Source organism: Euwallacea similis, chromosome 3 (assembly GCF_039881205.1).
Source record: "Euwallacea similis isolate ESF13 chromosome 3, ESF131.1, whole genome shotgun sequence".
Lineage (NCBI taxonomy): Eukaryota > Metazoa > Arthropoda > Insecta > Coleoptera > Curculionidae > Euwallacea > Euwallacea similis.
The window spans coordinates 4,195,415-4,217,356 of record NC_089611.1 but is presented as its reverse complement, the minus strand read 5'-3'; the positions used below and the strand labels follow the sequence as shown (position 1 = coordinate 4,217,356).

The following is a 21,942-nucleotide window of genomic DNA, read 5'->3' as shown; positions in this document are numbered from 1 at the left end:
ATCTTTTATTTTAGTTAGTTTCAGTTTTTAAAATTACACAAATATCAGAGGTGTAAGGAGGGAGGTGTTGTAGGAATACAAGACAGGAGACTCTCAGGTTCAGGTTATCACTGAAATGAAGTTTTGCGAACCTCAGAAAGTCCAAATTGCAGCTCAGAAATAATAAAAATTTGCAGAACTGTCAGAAATTCCCAATTTTTTTTTCATTTTTTTGTTACGTTGTGAACCATCTTTTAAAAAAACAACCTTAAGACTTGTTTGCCACAGTCAGAGTTAAGTAAATCACATGACTCATTAAAGGCTTTGATTGAAATGAAGGAAATTTTTTTGGGGATCACTAACCCGGAAAAGTTCTAAATAGGCATGTGCACTCACCATGGAGTCGCACTTCCAGGAGATTTGAAATTGGAATTACCATATCAGAAATATAAAATATATGGTTTCAAAGATTCCTAGTTTATTAACTGGTTGAGCCTTGCTTACGATTGGATAAATAGATTGAAAATACGTGGAATTTCGAGAGAGAGGGAGAGAGAGAGAGAGAGAGGAGGGACACTGGATTTTACATTGCATGCTTATGAGTCTTCACAAAGTCATAAAATTTCATAATTGTACAAGTTTATTATATTACACCGTTATCAAGTGTAAACATACTACATAATTAACTGGGATATTGATAGAACCTAACTCTGGTCCAAATATCTAGAAGAGAGGAGAAAAGACTAATTTGCGTATAGCGGATGATCCTGTCATCATCTCTGAAGAGAAAGGGTAGTGGTTTTCAGTTAGTTTTAGAGGTTTGATAGTAACTGAGCACATATAGGGTGTATCAACTCTAATTTGTATATGCGCACAAACTCCTTACAACCTCTGTACCTGTTCGTTTTCTTAACGGAGATTTAACGAAACACCAATACCAATATTCAAACTATTCACGCACTCCAAAGCTAAATTATTACGAAATAAGAAGTTCAACGACTGCGTATCATTTCTGGGGGCCACGCGTTGTATAATACAGACAAAGCTCCATTTTTCTCTCTGCGTGTCCTTGTCTCACAGCCGGTCTCGCGGGTGGTGTGGGAGCGAGAAGCGTTTCACTCCTCATCATTAGTGTTATATTAATTTGTTAAATAGGTCTGTTTGTTATTTCTCCGCGTACAATTTATCAGGAAACGTTATCGCTTCCAATTTGGGTAATTGGTACTTTGGAACGCAACTCGCGGCAGGCACGAGAAATTCCTTGAAACAGAGGTGGTTTAATACAGGAAAGGTACCTGGGGTGCATGGTTGGTCGTTTTTTGATTCTGTGGAGTTGTTACATCAGAAAGTCGCAACTGTGTGTAATTTTTGTTTCGAGAAATAAAATTGAATATACATTGAAAACGAAATAAGCTGAAGACTTAATTGCCCTGTAATAGCTATAGTTATGTAACAGTTGAGAAATGATTAACTTTGTGTAACGAGCTGGGATTCTGCGAGGCTAGCGAAGTCAGTCTTCGCAATATGACACCAGTTACAAAAAATAGCATTTCTTAATAAGTTTCATATATAATTGATTTTCTTATTTTGAAGAGGAAGAAAAAGTCAGAAATTTGAGCTTCTTTAAGTTGCTCCTCGAATTTGTAGAATTGCCTATCTATTGTTGTTACTGGTGTTGTAACTCGTTACGAATTGAAACCCGTTTAGTTATTGGTTTTGATTAAGAAAACCGTCACTTAAAAAAAAAACATTAAAAGATAGTTCCGACGAAATGCACTTTGAAGCTATTAATGTTGAAAAATTCATTAAGAATATGCGTCCTCAAGTAGCTAATAAAAGAGCAATTAGAGTGGTATCATTGACTCTACATAAATGCGCATCTCTATGTAATCAACTTTGTATATTTGATATTTTTCAAGATTTTAACGATGTCACTCGGATTTCAAACATCCTGCAACGTTAGTAAGGTAAAAGACGATTCATATTATCGGTCAGGTCAGCTATTGTAATATCCATTTTGTATTGTTGTATGGCGAATTGACCGTGTCCAAACATTAGATGTGAATTGAAGTCAGATCGGTCACAGGTCACGATCAGGTTAAATGTTGTTACGTTAATTTTGAATTGTTTGACTCTGACTGCTGATGTGAATAAACAGGCCTGGAGTTTCTCTCTTGGTCTGAATTAAAGCGAAATTTTCAAAATTATGATTCATTCTGCAGTCCTATTTTGCACCATAATTCTCAAACTTTGATAATTATTCTTGAATTGCTAGACTTGTAAAAATAACGAAGAGCTTAAGCATTTTTTGCTTTATAAATCTTAATATTTTTGTAATTATCGGACGCTTTATGCAGATGTGACAGGAGCGGTTTTAAAGGTGAACTTCACTTTGAAAAGTGTCTTCAAAGCGACAGTCAGTATAAGAAAAATTAGCTGCAAAGTAACATAAAATCAAGTTTAGTTTCATCCGGAAGTCTACAGCTTCCTCTATAAAAACCTGCAGTTTTCATAGTGATTGTTCAAATTCAGTCATAGTAACTGGCAGGAGTAGCCACTGAAGCTAATTTTTTAACTAACTTTTACTTGTTGGACTGCTGACACAGAGAAGAAATCAATGGAACAACTTCCGTTTGATCTTGTCTTACAGTACATATTCCAATCGAAGGATGATTGCTCTGATTAATATTAATAAAACCACAAATCTGTCAAGGCCGAGTAATTGCAAGTTGCCATTGTTAGATCAACAGGATCAGGAACAACCGCACTTAGAGAGCAAACAAAAGCCGCTTAGAAGGCTGAAATAGTTGCTTGCAATTGACTTTTTTCGTTGTTATCAAAATAAGTGAACGTTTCAACTTCTCCTAAGATTAGCCCTCTTGTAGTCAAGGTTTGAGCCGTAATTAATAGCGAAAATTTTTATCGTGTTTAGTTAGCGCTTTTAATGAGACCTTGGTCTTAGTTTGCAAATTCTTAAAATGGTTCCGCTTGATCTGCTTGAAGTACGTCAAATCCAGCACGTACATAAACGGGGTTAACTAAAACCTGGACAGACACAAAGTGCATTTAAACATCAAGGCGGTTAGTTGAGCATTTAAGTAATTAGTGGGATCTGTAAGAAACCATAGTCATTTCAGGGTTCACTGTTTGATTCGCGAATTTTACGGTCGATCTGGGCAAGGTCTAGACAGCAATTTTTTTAAAATTATTTAACCTCATTTTAGTAAATTGAAATTGTCTTAAATTAGGAACTCGTCTGTTACATCATATAATACATCTAGTTAATTGAGTGATGGGTGTTGCATGTTATTGCTTGACTTGCATGTACGGAACGGTCAAGAATTTGATCTCATTGCAAGGTATTCATATGCTCCATTCTAAATTTATGGACTATCGGAAAACGTAATATCAAATTCAATATGTAGTATTTTTTTCTTAGTTTTGCCAATATCTTTAGATTTGTTAAATGCCCACATTATATGTTCTTTCTATTAAATTTATTAGTTGTTTGCTACATTTTTATGTTGTTCCATTTATACACTGATTGCAATCAATCACAGCATGTTAGTTTGGGCAAATTTAGATACTTCTGTGTACAAAATGCGAGGTCTTGTGTATTTTTATGTCTTAAAACTGTCAGTCCCTGAGAAATACATTTAAGAATTCTCAAAATTGTCGGAACTTTATCACATTAATGAGGAGTTTTTGCTGCTGTTTGTCGCTTTTTCTGGCGTAATTTGTTTCGTCAGTACCAAGACCCAAATAAATATGAAAAATCCTCAAAGTATTTAATAATGACATTTAAATGAGACATTGATTTTATGCTATTAACATCCTTTCATTTTTCATTTCTATTGTTTCGAATTTAAAAGAGGGTAAAGGCTATAAAATTGTGTTAGGATCATAGGCATACTTGGCTTACTCGCCTTCTAGGACAGAAATACGCTTACTTAAAATCCTATAAGTTATATACAGGGTATAACAAATCATCATGGATATATTTCAGAAGGCCATAGTACTCTGCAAAATATTAATAAAAAAATGCTAATAGATCCATGGTCAAAAACGCACCATTTTCGATATACACGATGGCAGTTTCACGTTTTCTCATATAACCATATTTATTGTATTATGTTTTTTTAGTTTATTGTATTATTTTATGCTTTGTATTTTTTTTGGAACACTGTATAAATTCTAATACAAAATTAAAATTCCGTTTTCAATTCTTTAGCTTTTTAGTTTCTTACAGTATTTTCGCATTTGTCATTGTTTTCGTAGTATTTGCAAATATATCTATCTATTGATGCAAATTAAAAATGAAAAGGATGTAAGGAAAAAAAAAATTATTCGACTCAGTTATCAACTATTTGAAGCAATTGGTAACATGTAATCAAATTTCTTAAAATGATAATAAATCTAAATGAAAACAACAGTGTAGAAACTGTTGAAAATGTCCTCTTCCGATGTGAAAAAAAATGTGAAACTTTGCCACCCTGTGTATCAAAAATGGTGCGTTTTTGATCATGAATCTATTAGTATTTTTTAAATTATTTTGCAGAATACCATATCTCCCTGATATGTTACATCCTGTTTAAGTCAAAATCGAGAAAAAATCGCCCATAGAACTTTGGATAGACGTAACTTTCCTGGACTGTTTTTTACTTGTTTTACAATTTTTAAAGTTTCGAATTTGTAAAAGGGCGGAGGATTCTTCAAAAACTTAAGAATTCCATAAAACTCATTTCAAGTATTTTTTTTGTCTGAAAATTTCCTTTAAACAGTTTTGATAAAATATTCGAAAAAGCATTTTTAGGGCTACTGGACCGCACATAAGTCATTAGAATCATGTGCCTCTACAGGGTGTGTTTGGGAATTTATTACTTGTGAAAAGTCCACCTTTGACTTACATAAATGCTTGCGATGCCTCGTAGGAATTTTCTTCTAAAAAGTATCGTATTTTGGGATCTTTTTCCCTCGATGTCATTCAAACAATTGGCATCCAACTGATTAAAAAAATCAGATAGGCCATAATATCTTCGCTTTATCGTAAGCCGACAAACTTTCTTACGTCAATACACGAATACCATTTCGAGCGGTCATTTATTGTTTAAAATTCTATAGATTCATTTTAACGGCATACCAATCAGTGTTTATTTAACGAAGTCAAACACTGTTAAATGTTGTTAAGCAGCTCAATTGTCGTTGGTAGCGTTGTTTACAATTTTACCAAGTCAATATTGCATTACGTACAGCAAGAATTCAAGACGTTTTCACTTTTGGTCAAGTATCTATCCTCGATTTACATTTATTTTATAAATATTGCGTTTGCTCCAGGCGTCTGATGTTGATAGAGGGAGCAGGCTGTTATGAATAAACCGGACATTCAAATTACGCACAGAGTAAACAAAAAGTTATTGATGTCCTACTTTGTAGTCAAACTGAATTTCGAATTGATTTCCTGAGGATATTGATTCTTGTCACGTAGAAGCTCATCTTCCAGTGGCAGAATTCTAGGAAAATCCCAAGCTCCACAATGAAGACTTTCGTAGATAAAGAATTGTTGTACACAATTCGCAATCGGAAATACACACATTTGCGGTTTCGACAGGTCAATCGAATAATAAGCAGGTTATCCGGAAAGAATGGGAGATCCTATTATTTATTGCATTTGTCGCCAATATTAGCGAGGTATCACGGTTATTACTCATTATATAATGCATTGACGCACTTGGGTGCATTTGGAATTTTTAAACCTAAGAACTTGTCACGTATACCAGATGTTCTTAAGTCATTTTTTATGGCTCCTTAGTACATCTTTCGAATGTATTGTAATCTAAGACGATTAAATCACGTGATGATCCCATGAAAAATTTTCAATCCGAAATATTTCTATTGACTGGATTAATTGTAGTTGTGACCCATTGAACTCTGATCCATTTTGCATCTTATTATTATTAATTACTTGTGGAATTAGTGCTACAAATTCGGCTTTATTATCGGACGATTATAAATAAATTATTTTGCAACATTCGATTAATCGAAACTTGCAGTTTGGCGGTAATGATGCGTTTTTGCGGCCGAAATTTGAGGTAAATTAACTTAATTCGGTTCAATAATTTTATTAGTTCGGGTTGTTAGATATGCTTCAGTTTTTTTGTTTAAAAACAGGTTTAAAGTTCTCTTCAAATCTTATCATTATATCTAAAATTTCTTCTAAAATCATCAGATTTATGGAGTACCTGATAAAGTTCTGGACGGAATGGTGGACGAATTTTTATGAGGAATACATTTTTGTATGGAGATTTTTTCTGTATGAATATTAATTATATTAATAATACTACGATGTGGCCAATAAGAAAACAAACATTTTTTTGGATGATCCAGAGGTTAGCACCAGACATACCTCTGAAGCGATTTAATTGGAAAAACAACCATTTTTGGAGCCAACAGATTTGGAGGTTGTTCATCTAGCTTTATAATGGTGTTTTTGGTTTGGTTTCAATTAATCAAGATAGAGAACACCTATGGCCACCAGGAAGTCCCGACCTAAACCTATCAGATTTCTCTTTGCATTTTTCTATAGTGATTGGTGTACAAATACATAACGTCAAAAGACTTCATCTCTTAACCTATGTAAAGAACATCTTATTGGCCATGTTGGTCTGAGTCTCCATGTATATAGTGTTCTCAATAAGAACCCACATTTTTCACTGTTATTACTCTGCTTGTGAACTTTTTCATTATATCCTAGTCATTGTTTGACTGGTATCGATGGTTTCTACGGTATTTGCCCGCGTTTGATAAACAGAAATTTAAGTGCTATGTCAATAAGTTGAAGTTCAAATTTGATGGTCTATAGGTTTTGTTAAAATAATTACAGTTATCAACAGTGAGGTATAGGAATGAAAATGTTTTTTGAGTATTTGCTTACTTTAATTTGTAATCTTTTTGAAGTTCAAAAAGAGGTTTTTAGTACAAAGTAAACGGTCAAGAGCTAAGGTGAGTAAGATATTGCCATTAAAAGAAATCTAGACGTGCATTCAACGAATATGTTTATAGTTGTTGTGCGAGCAATATTATTCAACTTTGCAGCCTCAATTATTCAAAATATGAAACAACCATAAAATTAATTAATTATGAATAATTTCCAGCAGTGTCCAGTATTAGTGCATTATTTAGGTTCATTGAATCAATGTTGTTACTGTCATTCAAATTTGAACAATTACCGAGTTTACATTCATCAATCAGGTGTCTTTTAGTTATTGTCCTCGAGTAGTTTGGCTGCCTTGGATAACTACTCAGTGGTTGGTGTAATTACTTTATTCTGGAGATAAAACCGCCACTCACTTCTCTATACAGACTTTGATCTCTAACCGTGTCGGAATTACTTCATATCACGTAATTGAACTTCTCAGAATGAGTGGACTAATTTTAAATTATTTCGAATCAGATAAAAAGAATGTTATTGCTGTAACGATAAGCAGCTGTAACCAATAAAATGATTATTAATAAAACAATCAATGATCATTTTTATTAACATATGGACTATGTTTGAGTTCTTAACATTGTTGCTAGACAGGACACCTCTCAACAAGTTGAAAACTCTAGTGATGTCTATAGTGAAAGCAAATGTCTGTTGAGATTTTATATCCGAGATCTTAAATAAAAATAAAATTGTATTATGCGAATGATGATCCAGTTACGATGAGTAATTTCATCGTCTCAAGGAAATGAGTTCTTCTACCACCAATAACCACACAAGCCCTCCTGTATCGTCACTATTCACAAATCAGACAAAATTTCAGACAAATAATATAATAGAGATAAGATAAGTAAATCGTATTCTTCAAGGCAAAAATACTTAGAAACACACAGTAGCCTTCGAGAGTCTAGTGCGTCTAAAAACTAGCCAGATCTAACGCTTCCTGATGCGCCACTATCGCCATGTGTACTGATCTTGAAGACACCTACTCTTCGAATAATTACTTCCTCGTCGGTCAGTTTGTCGATCAAAATGGGCCTCCAATGGGTCAAGAGACCATGCAGTACTCGTGCGGTGGCAATGGTGGTCGCTCTCTACGAGCCGGTGAGTCGTGTGTCCGGAAGGTTTCTGATGAAACTTTTGATAGCTCGGACAACAAAGCTCCTCATAAGATCCGTCCAAATGGGCTTCTGGCGAAGCTAGGACTTCCTTGTCAAAACCAAAGTGCCTATGATTACGAACAGTGTTATAGTTTCTATGCGGATGGGTGTTACAACACCTGCCAATTTGTGGAAGTAGGAGATATTGAGGATTTCATGTGAGTATGCGATGAAGATTTGTTACTACTAGGGATTCTTGTAGTAGATACACGCGGTGATAAGTCGCTGAATGAGAATTCAATGATTTGTTGCTGGTCATTGCCCTCAGGGATCCTTCTAGTAAATTTTAGAGACTTTTGAGATAAGTTAGTGGATCCACAAAATTGACATAGGTTAGCATCTATAGGAGATAAACGAGGAATGCACAAAGTTAATCAACTGATGACTTTATATGGGATTTGGATAAAACATAGTGAAATGCATCGCAATGTGTCGTTAGATATTATGTTTAACTGTACATACAGACATCATGTCTAGCCTAGGATAAAAGAAAGAAACCGGTGTTCGTCTATATCTAAGATTACAAGACATGTATTATGGTTTGATGTATTACAGCAACGATTTGAGTCGATCAGTTTACAGGCATTGCAAGAAGGATCATTCTGAAGCTTCTTAGAACTGCTGTTTATCTAGGAGAACAACTGATCAATCAAAAATTCAAAATCAGGCCAATTCTACTCCTATTACCTTGTCCATGATTTGCTCATAGAATCGCTGGGCCCTGAAGTCATCCCTGGGGACGCCGCAAGCTTTGATCAACCAGGACGTAGCGCGTGATGATTTTCCGACTGATCCCCAAATACGTTAAGATTTGCGCTTTTTCGAACACTTCTGTGATGTTTTCAGAGGGTCGAGTTGAACGCGTTTTCGCCGTTAGCTACCATGACACTCAATTCCCTCTCTGAATATAACCTTTGTTTAATATGACTATCTTGACAACCAACAGATTGTCTACTGTGGATTTAGCATTTCTGATTTTGTGAGTCAAGTCTCTTTCGTCTATCTTCTCTTGAAGCCTCTTATAGATAATCGAAAAATAGTTCAGGTTAGCACTCGATGTGGGCGACTCGATCATACAGAGGCTAAAAGGCTCGGTCTGCATGTCAAACTAGCATGAGGAAGGGACCTTTCCAGGTTTTTTCTGAGGGTCAGATCTCTTCCATATTCTAGGAAATCATCCAAGGAAACTGGTAAAAACTTCAAGGAAATGTGCTTGTTGATGTTACCATATGGTTTCATTAGTTCATTTGGGAGTTTGTGAAGGTGTGCAGATTTTTTATTTTTCATGTGCATTAGTGCAGTTTATAGTTCCTCGTGTTCAGGGCCGACATTAGCAAACCTGACACCCTTTCTGGACTACCGCCCTAAGCCATCACCCAACCTTGCCCCCCCATAAAGCCTGAGTGTACTGCTTGTGTATGAATATCAAAGTTTCAATCTGCGGTATCTTTCGTGTCCAAATAGCTTTTTCTTCAAGAAGTAATTAAAACTGATTTGTACTTGGATTATTTCGGCGAATTTTCAGTAACCTGAGTTATTCTGAACTCAAGTAATTTGTGCGAGTTTCTAGTAAAATCAAAATTCTTTCAGAGGAACTCAAAATCGAATAAGCATAGTAAATTTACAGACCGATTCTAGAACGTATCTAGACCAATTTGCATGACATTCTTCAATAACCCAAACCGCTCTTTCCGGTTCCAACAATTTAGGTGTATTTTCCTTCCTTTACCTGACTCGACTTGAATTCGAATAATTTACGATTTTAAAATCCTTAAAATCAATTTTCGTAGCGTGATACTTAATGGGATCCGAATTTGAGCTTCATATCTCGAGTGGCCGAACACTTGCAATTTTGTTTAGACTTATTTGTCCTTGATCTCTCAGAACCGTCTGCTAATCAATCTTAGTTGCATCTATATGCAGTTATTCGTTTTATTAGTGCTTTTTATTTTCTCAAAATATATGAAAGCGTCTGTTTGTTTATGATAAATTTGTAATTACATCTTTATAGCGTGCAATTTTGGATACGTTTTCAATTAGCCCAATTGTGTGATTTTATTAAACATAATATTTGTGTGGTTGAATTAGAGTTAGTAACAATTTGAGCAAGGCCAATCGATAGATTTTTCAGCCACTCGAGTTTTGCGTCAGTATCCCTGCACTAAGATGTTCCATACTATTCAAAGAGCATTAATAATTTACCTAATATACAACCGACATCCGATTATACTAAATTATAGTACTCCATTACAATTCTGAGTTATTCATAGCCGATTTATTGTTGCAGGAATAACGAGAAACGGAAAGAAAGATCTCGCGATGCAGCTCGATCCAGAAGATCCAGAGAAACAGAGATATTCTGCGATCTTGGCAATGCTTTGCCGATCTCGACCGAGCAAATATCACAGCTCGACAAGGCTTCAGTTATGCGACTCGCCATATCATATCTGAGGGTTCGGGATATGATCAAGCTCAGTAAGTTTCATATTGAGCGAATAAAAATTAAATCATTATGGAGAGAATGTCTCTGGATTTATAGTTTTAGATTTGACTCCTATTTGTCTGGGTATTAATATAAATCAAGGTTGTGCAATAACAAATTTTATATTTATTGGTAGTGGCACTGAACATACATATAGAAAGTTCATGCAGCCGCGGTACTTTAATCTAGTAAGGTCAAAAGGCAACGCTGCAAGAATCGGGGATTCACATTTACGAGGCTTATTCGGCTTATTTCTTGTGTTCGCACGCGATGTAAGTAGTAGGGACAGACGTATTCAGCAATTTGTCAGGTGAAGTTTCTATGATAAATGTATACTCGGTGCTAATGGAGCTTATTCTTAAAAACAAATGTTAATGTTTAAAAGTATAAAGTACCGTAAGAATTTAACCAAGCACGTTAACTTCTGATAAAAATTTGCAATATTTTAGATGATTCCTCTTATCAATCATAATATAGCGACCTATGTACAAATTTATGTTAATCTTTGACTTCATTATTTAATGCTTTCAAAAGCCTTTGACTTAATAATAATGTTTTAATATTTTGTATTTACTTAGATAAAAATGTGCTATTTGATTGATTTATCATAGCAAATCACTCTAATTCTACAGCATTTGAGACTTTCATTTCATGATAATTCAAATCTTATTAGTATTCCCTTAAAGTTTATTGGATTTTTTTTGGATGTGAGAGTAACCCTCTTTTGACATTAAGTTACTAATCCAGTCAGATAATGATGATTTTTGCACGTAACTAATAGTTATCTGAAGGTTTGTTTGTAGAGACGATTCAAAGACAATTTTTAGATTTTTGCCTGCTGCAAATTGCAATAAGGCAATCTTGCAAACTTTCATTTCCCAATATCTCTAGAATTTTTTAAATTAAACTTAGAAAGGGAAAATGTTCTTCTATATCTAACGTTTTTTAGTTTCTGTTGTATCTTTTTACATATTGACAACCTCTGATCATACCTGATCAGGCGCTTGATAATAAAGAAATAACCTAAAAAATAAATTATAAGTTTTATGTGAAATTCTTAACTTTTTCTCATTTTTAGTTCCCATACTACCAGTGAAAGAAAAGAAACCGATCAAGTCCCTAAAAGAAGAATCAATTTTCTTGAAGTCCCTCGATGGGTTCATTTTCGTTATTTCCGCAGAAGGAGATTTTGTATATTTGTCCGAAAACGTCAGCGACCACTTAGGAATCAGTCAGGTAAACAATAATATAACTAAATGTTTGTTTTGTGGGTATTTTATCTATATCTCTAGATGCCTTTTGTCGTCACTGAATATGTTATTTGCCGAATGGTGACTTAAAATTTTATTACACATCATAGCAATTGCCTATCCCTCCTCTTTGTTATAGAAGACACCCTAATATAATAGCTTAAAATTGCTCTATTGTTTTCAGTCTAGAATAACGATTTTATTAAACGTAACAATAAACTTGTTTTGATATGAGTAATACTCGTATTTGCCATTGAATACAGTCATATGAGTAAAAACGTGTAATTTTAGATCGATCTTATGGGTCAAAACATTTACGAATACAGTCACCCATGTGACCATGAAGAAATCACAGAAGTTCTTTCCTCGAAAACACAAGAAGAAACCGACTTTCCGAGGTCGATTTTCATAAGGTTGAAGTGTACCCTCACTAGCAAGGGGCGTTCGGTGAACTTAAAGTCCGCAGGCTTCAAGGTTTAATTTAACTCTTTTTTTTCTTTGTATTAATATTGTGGTTTTAGGTGATTCACTGCACTGGGCATATGCTAAAAGACAAAGGAAGTGATGAGGATGATAAAAACACTATTAACAGTTGTTTGGTAGCTGTAGGTCAACCGATTCCTCATCCATCAAATATTGATACCCCCCTGCCTCGGCAGACATTCTTGACTAAGCACAGTATGGATATGAAATTTACGCATGCAGATGATCAGTTGTAAGTGTTTTTCTTTGAGAGTTTCATTCATCACCATTTCTACACTAAAAATCTTGTAATAAGTAACAGTTGTATCCACGGTAATAGGCACTGACAGTTGCAAAATTAACCCTAAACCACACTTAGGGGTTATTACACCAATGGTACCCGACGCGAATTTTTATCTCTAAACTCAATTTGTTGTCAAAAATTATTTGACAAATCTGATCAGTAAATTAAGCGTGAAGATAAATAAAAACCGCGTTCTTTAGATACATTTTTAGCGTTAGATTTTGCTTGTCCTAACCAATAAAAATTACTTTTCAGCATGATGGATGTCTTGGGATACACTTCAGAGGATCTGATCGGCAAATCGGTGTACGAATACCATCACGCCATGGACACGGATTCGCTGGGATCAGCCTACAAATCTCGTAAGCATATGCGTATTTCTGAATGGTATTATCTGATCGGGCACTTAATTATAATTGAAAAAGATTATGTTCTGGAGAAACTGGTGAATTAATATTTATTCTCTCTAACCGATTTGAGACGTGTATATTCTTATTTGATTTGGACAGATGGTTTAAGTGGCACTTCTTGGGTCTAAAGTGCATTGTCAGGTTTTTTTTATTGCCCCCTACTAGTAACACGTTTTAATTATTTATTCTGTTGTTACTATTATTTAAAATAATATCAGCGAAAAATGAAAGCTTCATGTGGAAGTTTTGACCCTTAAATGAAGTTTTCAAAGTCTATATAGGATAAAAAGGAATTTTGGCATACGTTTTTAATCTATAATGGTAGTAAATACAGTAATATATTTAAGAAACTTAATCCAAATAAATTAATACAATACCTTTTTTTGTTCTAACAAAGTCTTACACATTGTATGTGTATATTTTTTTATAAAAAGAAATAACTTATACATATGTTATATTATACTAGTTTTATATGGATCCCTTAAGAATTCCCAATCAGGATAATAGTTCCTAGAGCTAATAAAATGTAAGTCCAACTAGAGGCTTGTATGATGCTGCCATTCAAGCACTCTGTAGGATCGATTTTCTTCCATATACGGGTAGGGGTATTTTCAATGATATCAGGAAAGCTCATATCTATAGAAGCCTGTTCCCAGACGTTCATCATTTCGTCGGCCACTTCCATTCGATATAGTGTTGAAGCAAAAACTAAAAATGTTTATTTTTTTATTTTTTGTGTGTAGCTTTTATGTGGCAGAAAATGTGATTATTTACGTTAATAAACTCTTAAATTTCTGATTTCTAAATATGCAAAACATACAGGTTAGTTCAGGATAGTTTAGAGTCTTCAGTTAAAATTACAGTTACGTTGTCGTTTTTAAGTTCATAAGTTCTACAATTAAGCGAAGCATCACATACCTATATTACTATCATTACAGGACCATATAAGCAGGGCATTATTGTTGAATTTTAAATTGACATCATAGCTCGAATTCTCACCATCCTTGTAAATAACCAGTACCAGTCCTTCTCTCCAATCCTCGTTTTTTGCAAACACTGTTCCGTTCCAGATATGATTTAGCTCGTACCCTATCAATTTATAATTATATATGATGCAATTACTTCGTGTGGCATTGCATGTTATTTCGAACTGGGCACATGTTTCGTTCTGCAGCAAATTGTTGACGAAAAGATGCTGGTACCAGTAACCTTTCATCTAACATTCCACAAAATAGAAAATATTTTTTGGTTTTACAGTTACTTACAAATGTTGTGCTGAGCTGCGGTGGTTTAGGTGTTTTATATAACAAACAATCTGTCGTAGTCTCCGCGGTACTACCTACAAAAATTACCAAAATGACATAAACCCATGTCATGGTGATTGGAAATTAACCAAAAGCTTTTAAAAATTAAGTGTTACTACAGAAAGCTTCTGAAAGTGTTGAGCCTGAAAATTGCCCTAGCGTTCTGAGACCTTTATCTAAAGCAAACATATGTTAAGTGACATATGTTCAAATTTACCGGATTTTTTTTTGTTTACGATTAATGCAGTGGTGGGTTTTGTAGAGAATGCCCCTATAGTTCTCATCAATATGTTTGGATGTCTGCAGTAATTGTCTAGGCATGTACGCCAATGCAGACCTTTGTGGATTGAGATTTGTTTGATTCCTGCCGTATTTAGACAGATTATGTTTGTAAAGCTATTACCGCTTGGCTTACTGTGTTTTCCCGATTCTGATGTAATATGTCAAAATTTTGGTCAAATTAGTGGAGTAAAAACTCTTTAGTCAATGCCCTTTTTTGCATTTTATTTATTGCTGTGGAAAGGATGAATGAAGTTTATTTGAAGAGTCGTAACTCATAGAATAACATGCTTTAAAAAAATGGATGGTTTACAATAACAGCAGTGGTTCCAATACTTGCTTCCATTAATTCGTGTGAGTTGTGTTCCCACATGCGGCCAACGCATTCCACGAAAGAACCAGATGAAATAATTTTATCCCGGTTGTGATTACATGATATTGTTGTATACATAAATTGAACTTGTTGAAACTTAAGCAAATGAAAAAAATACATCAAGCGATAAAAAATTGATGAGACCACATGTGCAAAATGAAAAAAATATATATACTAGGGTTATTTTTCAAGTTTTGGTAAATTAGTAAAAACAGATGAAGTCAGCAATATGTTTCATTATACATAAAAGTTACTTATGTATTCAAACTACTTTTTGACATTGTATCTGAGGACATTAAGACATTTGTCGTAATGGGAAACAAGTTTTTCTATATTCTTTTCATACCCAGTTTCCGCCTGTGCACTAAGCCAATATTACACACACTATTTCAGTTCTTCGTTTGTGTTGAACCACTGTTTTCCCAACAACACTTTGATTTTAGCAAACAAGTGAAAGTCACTTAGTGCCAAGTCAGGACTATACAGGGGATGGTCAAACACTTCCCATCCAAAATGTTTAAATAGCTCTTTAGTCTATACTGCTGCATGGGGGCATGCATTATCATGAAGTAAAACTAGTCCTGATGACAATATGCCTCTCGTTTTGTTTTGTATAGGTATTTTTAGACGTTTTAAAATTTTACAGTACGATGTTGTAGCAATTGTAGTGTAAACGAATTATTAAACGAATCTCACACCTGGTGGTAGTTTGGATTGCAGTTTCCATAATATAAACGCATTCAGATAAAAACTGTGACGTCAAATAGTTTACTCGTTTGATATGATCTGATAGAGATGAATAAATGATACCAAAGAAAAACCGCCTCTCTATAGGAACTGAGTATTCGCAGCGAAATAAAGGAAACTTGGAAAAAAATAGCCTTCGTATATATGTATATTTTTTTCCATGAAGAATATAACCCTAGGTGTCGCTTCTTCGCTTCTAGCTGAGCTAAATGAAACTTGATCTCAATTCACTACAATTTAACTTGGATATAACTTATTGGCTAAAATAAAAAAAATCCAGGGCAATACCTCAGCAATGGACTAAAAATAATAAAACCCGAACTGAATCTGATTTGGATGACTATCATAAATCAGACAATTGCTTTTTTCCTCTCCTTTGGGTTCACTGAAATGATAAAGTTTATTGACAAGATGGAGAAAGGAGTGGAGATTCCATTTTATGAAATTTCTCTGCCTTCATTTTTATTATAGTTCTGCTTAAAGTTATATGACTTCTTTTTGAGCTACATTTGATTTCAAATAAAATTTAATACAATATTCTTTGAGTCAGAAATAGAAAGTTCGCTGCCCTATCATATCAAATTTAAGCTCATGATAGTTATTTTTACCAAATAATTTTCTCGTGACATTCAAATCCTTGAAGATCTAAAGATCCCGAATTTTTCGCCAATAAATATCACTAAAGAGGATAACTTTACGATACTTTTATCGGGGTTTGTTTTTCTGGCGTCAGGAAGTTTATTATCGTATTATTTCATGTTGACTACCATGGTTACATATATATACGTTTACTGCGCGTGGAAATAAAAATTCCTTCGGGATGTTTTTCCGGATCCACAAAATTCCCCAGGATAATGTTTAAGATGCATGTAAAAGAGGAAACGTAAATATTTTCATCGCAAGCTCCTTGTGCACAACGGATTATATTCTCTAGAATTCAATATTGTTGTGAGTAGATAGAAACATTGTTTTTGCATGTCTATTGCTTTATTTGAATTAATTGACGGGAGAACCCCCCAAAAGAGTGCCTGGAAACACAAAGCCTCATTTTCCGGATATTCGCTCAGATTCGAGTGCAATTTTCCCGATAAAGTGGGTTTTATTACCGCCAGCCCTAACCGGGGGCTTTGTTCCTAAACTCGACGTCGTTCGGTTAACTTTAATCCTGCAGGATATTCGGAAAATCTTTGGGAAGTGTTTGCTTTATATCGGTCATTTTAATGGCCGCAATTCTCCATTTTTAACTGCGAGTGCCCAAAAATCGATTGTATTTTATACGCTTTACTAATTTAGCGGAAGGTTTGCTATCGAATATTTCCGTTGAAGCTTGGACAAAAACAATCGTTATTTCTAACAGGAAACAAATAGTCGAAAGGCAATCATTAGTGTCATAAATCATGCTTGAAAGTAAAAAAACGGCAATCTTAAGGGCATCCATCATAGGGGCTCAAATTTATCTGTTGCCTAGCCAGTCAAGCCCCGATTCCTGATCTCGTGACAGTAAAACTGAAAAATTGTTCCCGTTTACGGAAAAATGAAAATGTATCGGGTACTGGCGCTACTAAATGGCTAAAATATGAGGAGAATGATGATTGATACCTTAATAATGTCTGGCTTTGTTCTAGCCCTTTGACGAGCTTAAATATTCCCTTGACATTTTGGTACTTTAGATATTCTATCCTGAGAAAATTGGATCCTTTAAGGTTGAAAACAGATATTGGCAATTACTCTAGAATTTTCTTTCATTTCGAATTTGTGGTTTTGTCGTTGGTAACATCTTCATTTCTTTACGTATACATTTTTACAAATGAGGCGTTATGTTTTCTTTCCTTGGCATTTTTAAAGTCCGCGAATGCAAATATCAAAGCGTCCTCGCATCTCGGAAAGTAAAAGAGATTTGAACACCGAATAAGAGTCTCTTTATGCCCCCATTGAAATTAATTCAACTGAATTAAAATTCAAGCTTGTAAAACTCAGGTTTTTTGCAAGTTAAAATTCAAAATTGTTCAATTTCTTGGGATATTTTTGTGCTACAAAATTGCACACAATCTGCATATACAAGTAATTGTCGTCTTTAAGTTCGTAATTAAGTCCAGAGGCGCATTCGCAGTTGTTGTCGGGTGTATGCTGAGTGCATCCAACGAGGCAATTTGAATAGTTCTGGACTCAATGAATTCCACGACTGTGAACACGATCCTAAAGAAAAATTTCTATATCTTGCTTACTCACTTTCTTTTGCGGGAAAAGTCTGAAATTGTAAAAACTTTTATATCTTGTACTAGAAAATCGTACATAATTATATTTGAGCGTGTATGAATTTTTGAGGAGCATTTGTTAGGGAAATTTTAGTTTTTTAATTTGAGGCTATTATTAAAATTTGATTAAGATAAATATTTTCGTTTCTGCAATCAGCGAAGCTGATATGTCTGGTTTCATCTAACAATCATTTTACCCGCAAATTCTACCATAATTAGTGAGTCATTTAAGGTTATTCATTTCCGGAGCGCTATCACACCTCCTTGAATTTAAACACCCAATCGAGAGGCGGTTCTAGAACCCTTATAACTTATCAATAAATAATAATTACTTAAAGCTCAAGTTATGGACTCTAATTGTGCCTTTGAGCCATTCTCTACACATTTTCCTGTCACACTTCAAGTAAATCCGGGTTACTTGCAGCATGTACGAATCCAGAGATGTATCTGTCGTATTTCGTGACACATCACACAGCAAACTCAATATTATCCTGTCGGGCACAACAAGTAAATATTTCCTGTTGATAAGATTCATGACAGGCGAGTATTACCTAACTCGGGAAATGTGTATTGAATTGCAATATTTTATTAAGAATTTGCGATGTTGCCTGATTTTAATTATCTTAAATTATAAATCTATACAGTGAGATTAAAAAAGGTTGGAATAAATTTGTTGAAAATTGTATTATCCATAAAATGTTTGGAAGCGTTGATTCACATCGATAATCGTCACTGTGTCTGATCGTGTTCCATATCATGCCTCATGTACATGAGTTCAATCTGGAATAAATAAATATACCGATAAACTATCTCTACAAAGAAAGTGTTCGATTTGTACGAAATTTGGATTCAGAAAATTGTAGAAAATCGAAGCTCCCCTCTAAATTCATTCTAAATTCAAAAGACAAATTCCCGCAGAATGCAAGGCCACCGTGGCAATTTAATCTTGAAAATTCCCCTCAAAATTAAGTCTAGTTCTACGAAATTCTCTGTACAAATTGCACTAACCCGAACTAACCTGTTTAAGCTCATTTTATGTTTTTTTTTTCAGTATTTTCCAAAGGACAATGCGAAACCAACCGCTACAGATTCCTGGCTAAAACCGGGGGATTCGTGTGGGTAGTCACTCAGGCAACTTTAATCATGGATAAAATGCAGAAGCCTCAGAGTGTGGTCTGTGTCAATTACGTCATTAGGTAAGTACATGTGACCCTTTTTATAAAAAAAAAGTGGCAACCGACTTCTTTTCTTTTCATCATAGAATAAGGGGCATTTCCAACTTGAAAAATCTTAATTTTCCTAACGGAAATTTTTCTAGGAAAATGTGTTAACATATAGTCATAGCTCTGACGATTTAAGATACATAAAAATTTTATACTCAAGTACATAACATTAAAACAACAAAAATCCACCCAATACAAATCGTTTGTTATTAGATTTACAGTGCCCTGAAAAACAAGCTAAAGCTAACCTTTTGTATGCATGAATTGTTTGAAAGAAAGAAGAAATGTGAAAATTGTCGTAAAAGAAGTTGGTTGTCGTTTTTTTTTGCTTTGCTAGCGAACCCATTTTTCTGTTATAAAATACAAACAAATTAAGAATTTTTCTGTTCAAAATTAATAAAAGTCAAATCACGGATGTTTGGAACCACACTTGACGTAAATTTAGGGTTCGCCAATTTCCGCTTTCAGGTTTTGAATTTTCGCGTTTTTTTATCAGGTCTAGAGAGTAAATTTCTACATTCATTAAAGATTTTTTAACAAATACATTTAATAGATCACATCGAATTCAATTAAATTCGATCTCTCTAGTGCGAACGCTGTTTCCTTTCCGATCGCTCGCCAAATTTGGCGGCACGTAATCGAACATGAAAGTGAATTTGTGGCTTATCTTGGCACTTTTACTTAGCGTTTTTCTGTATTGCTCCCCGTCAATATCTTGTTCCATTTCATGGAAAAACTGAGAATGGCACTTCGGCAAGATGGCGCACATATATCTCAGCAAATTCAATTTAGCTTTGTCTTACCAGCGTGGGGGTGATAGGAATGGTAACTGTCTTTGGCAGAGTATTAGATTCGGATGTTTTCAAAAATGATATTGCCAGTGTTGAGCGCGGAGTTATTTTTCCTTTTGTTGAGGAGTTGAAATTGATATTGTCCGTAACAGAGATGCAAAAATAAGTTGGTCGATGCTAATTATGTGGATTGAAAGTGTTATGTGGTTTAAATAAATAGATTGGCAGTTAGAAATATTGTTTGTAACAATAAGATGTTTAACGTGTTTTGCCTTAACAACCTAAAATATATATATGTTTTAGGAAAAACAAAAATCCATGCACGTCATCAATTGGCGGCGTTGGCGTCACTTTTGTTGCCAAAAATTCCCTTCGTTTTAGTGTTGTTTTCATGTACTCGCTGTAAAAATGTAATGGGGTAGATTTGTCAAGAAAATTTCCTTGTCAATCTGTTCTACGCAACCTCATATTATGCATCTTCCCTTGGGCCATTCCACTTTCAATTTCTTCCTTATTACAACTCCAAAACAGTATGCGGCTTAAAATGTATAACCGTAAACATCACCCAACTAGGTAGATACGAAAATCATGGGGAATTAACTTGCAATACTGCTTTTAAGATTTTGCATCGCAGAGCCATTTTATTATCAAATTTTCCTTTTCAAAGAGTTCGCATCACGTTCACGTTAAAAAGTCAAAAAAGGCCATTTAGGTTTTGACTTTTTCATAATGATTACTTATTAAAGCAGACGCCCGCTAATTCCCGCTGATGTTGTTTGCCTGTGGTTTTGTTTGAATACGGTACACTGTTATTCTGATTTATACAAGACAGTGGGAGGGCTTTGTTCCGTGATTTGTGGTCCTCCGAGTCACATTCTCGATAGTCCAATGTGGCCTCACTGTGATGCCGATAAAAAGGCCATAAAGCTATACCCGTTTCATGGATGATATAAGAAACAGGAATCACGCAATCTTCAGATAAAATGCCACCCTTTTCATGTGACCCATTATTTATGTCGAGTGAGCGCCCTCTGAGGAAATACATCCGGGCAATGTTTGTTTATATTTATTTGGCACGAATATCTAGAAAGAGAGGACTCTTTTTTATTTAGGGATCAAATTAGTTTCGCAAGGAATTTTTAAGTTATTGCGCTTGTCAGGCAGAAAACGTCCGTATCGTTTGAAGATGTGTTTTATTTAGTATTTCCAGCTGTATGTCGTATGTCATTAGGAAAGCGAGTGTGACAAGAGAAGAAATAACCTTAGCTTAGCCCGTCAATATTTATTTCCTTTTGGGAATGCTCTTGACCGCATCTCCTGAGGATTCAAACATGGCAAACACAACCATGCCGCGGTATGTTTTGGCTTCTGCAAACAGTTCTCTTAATGAGGTTTCCCTCTTTGTTTACGCATTGTAAACAACCCTTTACTAACGTTTCAAGATACCAATTTAACTCAAGTCTGGAGCAGATTTGTTTTAAAAATGCTCTTAGTTTGCATTTGTCGACTAGGTCCTGATTTTGGCAAGTTTACAATAGAGGGGGAGAGAGTCATTTGCTAAAGTCCTCTGTTCTGATTAATGGGTTCGAGGATGTATGAGGGCTTAGTCGTTTGTGGACGGTAAGTGATGATTATTGTGGTGTCACCTTTATTTTGGGTATAGTGAGGTTGTTTTAGGAATGTCACATCAAAATTAATAAATAGCTTGTCTATTGCAGCATGAAAATTCAATTTAATCCTACCATCAGAAAAGAGCGTAAGGGCCGTTTTTAAAACGATTTTTATTTCGAATTTCGAAGGCAACTTTAATGTTGCATGCCATTCCACAGGCCAAGATGACAAGGGATTCCTGCAGGGAAACGTCTTAAATTTCCCGGGGAGATTGGAGCGAATCTTATTTATTTTTGTTTGAGAATGCCGGAACTTTGGTCTAATTTAGCG

General features: G+C 34.7%; 1 protein-coding gene across 4 annotated transcripts in view; it reads left to right on the top strand.

Moving 5' to 3' along the window:
- Window positions 1–21,942, top strand: part of sima (similar) — a 70,484-nt gene that overhangs the window by 4,460 nt on the left and 44,082 nt on the right. For 2 of the 4 annotated variants that reach the window (XM_066406638.1, XM_066406639.1), the window contains exons 2-8: window positions 7,845–8,279; window positions 10,409–10,596; window positions 11,682–11,839; window positions 12,145–12,327; window positions 12,375–12,568; window positions 12,875–12,981; window positions 19,039–19,183. In XM_066406638.1, the coding sequence (XP_066262735.1) occupies window positions 7,924–8,279; window positions 10,409–10,596; window positions 11,682–11,839; window positions 12,145–12,327; window positions 12,375–12,568; window positions 12,875–12,981; window positions 19,039–19,183 (1,331 nt within the window). In that variant the 5' untranslated portion in view covers window positions 7,845–7,923. Of the gene's footprint in view, window positions 1–7,844; window positions 8,280–10,408; window positions 10,597–11,681; window positions 11,840–12,144; window positions 12,328–12,374; window positions 12,569–12,874; window positions 12,982–19,038; window positions 19,184–21,942 lie in introns of those variants that run through there. The other 2 variants (XM_066406637.1, XM_066406640.1) reach the window with 2 other exon arrangements.